The sequence below is a fragment of the Nothoprocta perdicaria genome, unplaced genomic scaffold (assembly GCF_003342845.1).
Source record: "Nothoprocta perdicaria isolate Ctin4 unplaced genomic scaffold, notPer1 scaffold_317, whole genome shotgun sequence".
NCBI lineage: Eukaryota > Metazoa > Chordata > Aves > Tinamiformes > Tinamidae > Nothoprocta > Nothoprocta perdicaria.
In genome coordinates this window covers 731,750-738,063 of record NW_020455552.1, presented here as the reverse complement: position 1 = coordinate 738,063, position 6,314 = coordinate 731,750, and the positions used below count along the sequence as shown (strand labels likewise).

At 70.4% G+C, this 6,314-nt stretch overlaps 3 protein-coding genes across 3 annotated transcripts in view; 2 read left to right on the top strand and 1 right to left on the bottom strand.

Moving 5' to 3' along the window:
- Positions 1 to 227, top strand: part of PLA2G3 (phospholipase A2 group III) — a 3,359-nt gene extending 3,132 nt beyond the window's left edge. The window contains exon 6 of the mRNA XM_026042904.1: positions 23 to 227. Within this exon, the coding sequence (XP_025898689.1) occupies positions 23 to 227 (205 nt within the window). The remainder of the gene's footprint in view (positions 1 to 22) is intronic.
- A 786-nt stretch (positions 228 to 1,013) lies between these two features.
- On the bottom strand, positions 1,014 to 6,182 carry INPP5J (inositol polyphosphate-5-phosphatase J). Its single transcript, XM_026042880.1, has 11 exons — positions 6,078 to 6,182; positions 5,065 to 5,173; positions 4,562 to 4,678; positions 4,319 to 4,494; positions 3,788 to 3,899; positions 3,279 to 3,388; positions 2,982 to 3,156; positions 2,640 to 2,777; positions 2,116 to 2,208; positions 1,893 to 1,997; positions 1,014 to 1,820 (listed from the first exon to the last, which is right to left on the bottom strand). The coding sequence occupies exons 1-11, from the start codon at positions 6,152 to 6,154 to the stop codon at positions 1,251 to 1,253; spliced, it is 1,782 nt and encodes a 593-aa protein (XP_025898665.1). The 5' UTR covers positions 6,155 to 6,182; the 3' UTR covers positions 1,014 to 1,250.
- The window catches only part of SELENOM (selenoprotein M), a 5,829-nt gene continuing 5,667 nt past the window's right edge, over positions 6,153 to 6,314 (top strand). The window contains exon 1 of the mRNA XM_026042903.1: positions 6,153 to 6,173. Within this exon, the coding sequence (XP_025898688.1) occupies positions 6,153 to 6,173 (21 nt within the window). The remainder of the gene's footprint in view (positions 6,174 to 6,314) is intronic.

The following is a 6,314-nucleotide window of genomic DNA, read 5'->3' as shown; positions in this document are numbered from 1 at the left end:
CGCCCGCCCTGCCCTTCCGCAGCTGCGTGGCGGCGGCCCGGGCTCTGCTCCTGCCCGCTTGGCATCTCTGGAGCTCCCTGGGGCGCTGGGGACCCCTGCCCGCGAGCACCCTGGCGAAGCAGCGAGAGCAGCGGGCACAGGACGGCGGCGGGCGGCTCTACCCGCGCTGCCTGCGGCTGCCGTCGCAACGGAGCGGGGACGCCCGGCCCGCCGTGACAGCCCCGTGACGGCCGCGCGGTGAAGAGGTGCGGGGCAGAGCTGCTTAACCCCCGTCTCGAAGGCAAAGGAAGGTGCTGAGCTGAGCGTGGCTGGTGCCGTGACTCGCGGCGGCAGGGGCAGCAAGCGGGGCGCGGGACGGGGCACGATGCCCTCCCCAGGAGCGAGGGCTGTGCGGGGACAGGAGGCAGGAGCACCCGGCCAAGGGAGCTCTACCCCTGGGGCAGGGGAGATGCTCCAGCCCCCCAGCCCCTTGGGGCGGTTGAGTCCCAGATGGGGAAGGGGCAGAATTACTGCCASCTCCCAGGCTTTGGAGCCCGCCTGCAGCGGGGACTGCAGGGSGAGCCTGGCCCCTGCCCCAGGGGGCTGGCACAGAGGGAAGGGGGTTACAGCTGGGGCTCCATCCCCACCATTGCTGGAGCAAAGCTGGGCCGGGCAGGGGGCAGCACCCGGGCGCTAGAGGGGCCGTGCTGGGGAGGGCAGAGTCCCGGGATGCAGCAGCAGGAGGAGAAATAAAGGCTGGCGCTGGAGCGGTGTGGCACTGCCCCCCTGCAGTGAGCACAGCGCAGGCGGGGGGCAGCATGGTTTATTTTGTCACTCGCACTATGGCTCAGGCACAGAGGTAGCAGCAGGGACGGTGCAAGCTCTGAGCTCCTGGGGACCCCCAGCAGCCCCCAACAGCTGGGGCAGAGGGGAGGCCAGCTCTGCCCCAGCGGCACTCAGGTGCCCTGGCTAYGAGGGGGTTTTGCCCCCCTTTACCCTCAAACTTCACAAGGGGCCTCCCCCAGCCCCCACCCTCCCATCCCCGCTGTGCTGCCTCCCCACATGGTCCCCCCCGGGCAGCATCATGGGCAGCAGGGGCCAGTAGCAGCCCCCTACGAGCCAGGCACGCAGTGGGGTATGGGGACAGAGGGGCGGTCACTGCAATAAATAAAGGAGAGGAGGTTTCAGCAGGAACATCAGTGGTGGAGCAAAGCAGGCAGCAAGCGCCCTAGCCAAGGCCCGGGGCCGCTGCAGCTGTGTCCTGAGCAGGGCTAGGGCTGTCCCGCGCCCGGCGCCAGCTCCTCGTCCCTCGGGGAGCTGCCCAGGGGGGCCCCCACGGGGCTGCTGGGGCTCATCTTCCTGCCCGGGTAGCCTTGGTCCACGCTTTCTCTGCGCGGGCCCGCGACGGGGTCAAGTGTCTCCAAGCGGAGCGCGGGCAGCAGGCCCAGGGTCCGGGGGTCAGCCCTGGCCAGGAACGTGTCCCCAGAGACGTGCCAGAGACCACACTGGTCCCACGCCGTCTGGTAGCCAGAGGTGCCGTTCTGGCCCTCSGGGGTCGGCGCCGCGTCCTTGGCCCTGGCCCCGCGCTCCTGCTTGGGCAGGTGGAGGGCGGGCAGGTGGCCCGCGAGGCCACGGCGGCCCTGGGGCGAGGGGCTGCGGCTGGCGCCCCGCTCACGGCTTGCCGGCCGCAGGATGAGGCCCTGGAACTTGGCCAGGGTGGGGCTGCGGCTCCGGTGCTGCTTCATCTTGCCCGGGCTGGGGCTGCGCGACGTGGAGGCCAGCAGGACCAGGGTGCTGTCGTCCTCCTCGTCGGAGCCCTCCTCGGACCTGCACAGTGAGATCTGCAGGGCGCCCGCATCAGCGCCGCCGCCGCCAGGACCCGGCCGTGCCCGCGCGGCCCCGGCGCCGCTGACCTGGAAGGGCTCCGTCACGCCCACGATGCTGCTGGAGGCCGTGCTGTAGTAGCCGAGGATGTAGTCGCCTCGGCCCTGGGGCAGTGCCTCCTCCGAGAACAGCACCTGCAGCCGCGGGCAGCCCGTGGGCACCGGGGCGCCGGCGCAGCCGCCAGCCGAGGTCAGACAGAGCACGGAGGCAGGGCCGGTGCCCTCCCCACCACGGCCCCCGGGTGCTCCTCACCTGCGCCCACGCCTGCTTCTCCACGCAGCAGTCATCCTCCTCGCTCCTGGCCCAGACGTAGGACACGTAGTCTTTGGGATGCCGAAAACCCACCTGCGCGGGCACACGCACCAGGGCCCAAGGATGAGGCAAGGAAGGCGCCAGCAGTGACGCCCTCCACTGTGCTCGACCCCGTCTCCCTGCACTCAGCTCATGTTTGGCTCTGCTGTGTCCTAGCCTCGGGGCCAGCAGGTTGGACTACKGGCTCTGGGAGGTGCAGGGTGACCACAGGCCACGCGCGGGGCTGGGGAGAGAGCCAGGCACCCAGCTGCCCCTGGCACGTCTGGCCTTGGGCCTCATGGAGACCAGGGAGTGGGAGGAAGGGGAGGCTGCAAGATGCGACTGCTTTGAGGTTTGGGAGCTTCTCTCCAAGGGAGGGAGCCTGCAGGGGACCCGAGCTGCAGGAGGCTCCAGCCATGCACCCCAGCTCCTTTCAGCCCCAGAACAGCAAGGCCCCCYGCTCCTTTCGGCTGCGGAGGCGCTACCTGGTAGAGGCCGATCCAGTCCCAGGAGCTGCGGTGGAAGCCGGCGGCCATCCTGTACCTGACCACCGCTTGCTCGGGCCTGCTCCACTCCTCAGCCACGTAGATCTCCACGGGGGGGCTGTCGGCCTTAGAYGCAAACTGCCGGGGACACGCAGGGCAGGAGCGAGGGCAGGAGGCACCGGCGGCAGCAGCCACGGGGCAGCAGGCCGGTCGTGCCCCTACAGCCGCACTGCCTCTGGCTCCCAAACCAGGGGGTCCTGCTGCCCGCTGTGGACCCCCACCCCCAGCGGGAGGAAGAGCCCCAGGGGAGCCCCACAGAGCTGCCCGGCACGAGGGTCTCACCTGCACCGCAAAGACGGCGGCCACGGGCTTGTGGTCGCTCACAGTGTACTCCATGTGGCTGCAGTAGCAGAGCTGGCTCACGGAGAGGCCAGCCCGACCCGGCTGGCAGCCAGCGCCGGGAGACTTGATCTTCCAGAGGATACGGTCGGTCCAGGCCGGCTTCCGCTTCTTGACACTGCAGGGTGCCAAGGGGCAGCGTTGCCCGACACTCAGCACTGCCCGGCACAGCCCCGGCTCCAGCCTCCAGCCCCCATTGCGGCTCCCATCCCCTGCACGACCCAAGCGCCCTCCTCGTACCTGCTGTCGTACTTGTTGGTGCCCACGTCAAACTTGAACGTGGGCGGGAAGTTCAGAGGCCCCTCCTGGAAGCCGCTCAGCACAGGCCAGGTGCTCTTGGCAATGTTCAGCTGAGAGCAAGAGCAAGTCAGGGGCAAACCCGGCACCGTGGCCGGACCCCATGCGCTCCCTGCGCCCAGCCAGGCCGCCCGCGGCAGCCRCTGCCCCCCTTGCTGCCCGCCCTACAGGGCAAGGCGCAGCGGGTTGTCCTTGCCGTGCAGGTCCCCAGTCCCACTGCCACCAGCTCTTCCAGACATGAGAAAAGAATTGCTAGTGAATGTGTAGAAAAAACAAGGAAAACATCCGAGGGAAAACACCCCGAGGCGGTGCTTGCCCTTTGCCCGGGAGCTGGGGCTCTAGCCCTTTGTGTCCCACGGGTGGCAGGCGGGCAGCAGCAGGACGTGCCCGTGACACACGTGGGACCTCCAGCGGGTCCCATGGGACCGCACAGCAGCCGCCTCGCCTCTCACCTGGTCCTTCTCCCAGAGCTGGCTCAGGATGTTGCTGTCGATGGCGTACTTCACAAAGCGGATGTCGAGGCTCTCGATGCGAAAGTTGAGGTCCCCGAACCAGAACACGAGGCTGGGGACGGAGGGGTGGCGCGTCAGAGGGGCCGGGCCGCGCGGCGAGGCGCGACGAGGCCGGCGGGCGCCGGCGCTCGCGGCAGCACCAATGTAGGTCAGCGCTCAGCCGATAGCCTGGCCGCCCGCCAGACTAGCTTAGGTGCGGAGCGAGCACCGGCAGGCAACCAGGCCAGGCTTCCCGGGCGGAAAGATGCGAGAGGACGGAAATTTCCACGGCCCGGCGCCTGCGCGAGCGCAGCACCCCGGGCCCGGCCCCACGCGCCCGGCACAGCGGCAGGCCCATGCGTGCCACCTGCCCCTCCATGCGGCCATCCCGGGCCGAGGGACGTGCAAGTCGCCGCCTCCGAGCCGGGCCCGGACGAGCCGGCTCCGCACCCCCAGCTCGGAGCAGGGGGCCGGGGGGGGAGGGATACGCACTCGTGGTCCAGGATGCCGTTGGCCGCGCGCCCCTCGAACTGCTGCATGTGCAGGATGGTGGCGAAGTCCTGCTTGCGCTGCTCCGCCTTCTCGAGGTGCGCGGGCAGGTGGCAGTTGAGGAAGCAGAGCATGTGGCCGAAGACGGAGAGGCGGACGCTCACGCCGCCCTTGTTGCCCTGCGCCAAGGGGAGCCGCTGCGTGGCTGGCAGGGGACGGCGCGGCGGCGCGCCGGGCCGCACTCACCCAGCAGCCGCCCAGGCCCGTGCGCGTGCAGTCCGTCTGGATGTCCCGCAGGAAGGGCAGGTGGCGGTACTGGGCAAACAGGAGCAGGAACAGGCCTTGCATCCGCACCGTGCTCACCTGCAACAAGCACAGCGGCTGACGCGCGACCGCCGCACAGTCCGTACGAGCAGGGCCACGGCCGTGCCCAGACACAGAGGCAGCCCCTAGAGCTCCAGGGATGTCAGAGCCTACGCGGTGCCCTCACAGCATCTGCAGGGGCCAAACCTGCCCTGGCTTCCACAGGCTGGGTCTGCATCCAGCCCTCAGCCTGGTGCAGCGGCGGCTGCAGGTGCCCTAACGCACCACAGGGGAAGCCGAAGGCAGCAGGAGAGGGAGCAGGRAGGCAGGAGCCAGGCAGCAAGCGGGCAAGGTGTCCCAGACCTCAGTCCCAGTCTGCAGCTGGTTGTGGGCTGTCCCTCCCGTCCTGCAGCCCTCCCTCRAGCTCCACGGCTCCAGTTCCTCACCAGGACGAAGGAGAAGGGGCTCAGGACGTCCATGAAGAGCTCGCTCCACTGGTCGGTGAAGAGGGCGTCCTTGAGGCGCTTGTTCAGCTTGGAGTTGACCTCCTGCAGCCTGGAAGCAGCGGCGCAGGGAGCCCTGCAGAGCTGCCTGCRCCAGCCAGGAGCGGCCACGGCGATGGGCAGCGCTGGGCACCTCGGGACCCTGCACTGGCACCCACCCCAGCAGCATCCCTGCTCCCAACCCACTGCAGGACCCACAGCAGAACCAGCGCTCCAAGCAGGAGGGTTCCCTGGCACAGGGCTAAGCAACAGCCTGAACAGCAGCCTCCACTCCAGCTGCACAAAAGGTGCTGAGAAGCTGCAGCAGGACCTCGGTGTGGGTCCCCGAGCCCCTCCAGCCACCAAGCTCGCACAGCAGCAAACAGGTTAACGCGGCTCCTCCCGGCTCGGCCGGCAGCGAGCGGAGGGAAGGAGCTGTCCGGAGAGCGGAGCTGGGAAGCACCTTGCGCCAGGCGCAGGGCTGGGGCAGGGACAGCCTGTGGGGAGCTGCTCACCCGACAAGATACCCCGGCCATGGGCAGGAGGGAGCCGGGCAGGAGACCCCCGCCGGAGCGCGGCCGGTCCCGCCACGCACTCCAGCGCGGCCTCCACGGCTGCATCCCACCCGTCTGTGGAGCCGGGAGCAGCTCCGGGGCCGCCAGGGCAGCCGCAGCCTCCTGCTGCTGCCTCCCCGGCACAGGGAGACGGCGTCTCCCCGGGAAGCTCCCGGGCACAGGCCGAGCTCCTCCAGCTCCCGCCGGTCTCAGCGATTCCCGCCGGCCCCGCAGCTGCCCCGAGGGGCCAAGCGTGCCCCGTGGCTGGGGCCGCGGCCGCCGGCAGCGAGCGCTTCCAGGGGCGCGGGAGGCGCTTCCAGGGGCGCGGGGCCAAGGCGGCGGCGGGAGGCACCCCCGGTGCCCTTGAGGCTCGCGCAGCGGCAGCCGCGGCGGGAGGGCTCCCGGGCCGCGCGGGGTCCCTACCCGATGGCGATCATGTCGGCCTCCTTGGCGGCGCCCGCCTTGAGGTGCAGCAGGGACGTCACGTCGCTGGGCGGCATGGCCGTGCCCACGTTCCAGGTGACCACCGTGATGCTGGGGGACAGGGAGGCGGGCGGTGATGTCCGGGCGCGGGGGAAGCGGGAACGGCCTCCGAGCGCAGCCCGGACACCGCGTCCTTAACGGGCGCCTGAAGGAGACGGCTGGGCGGCCTGTGCCCGG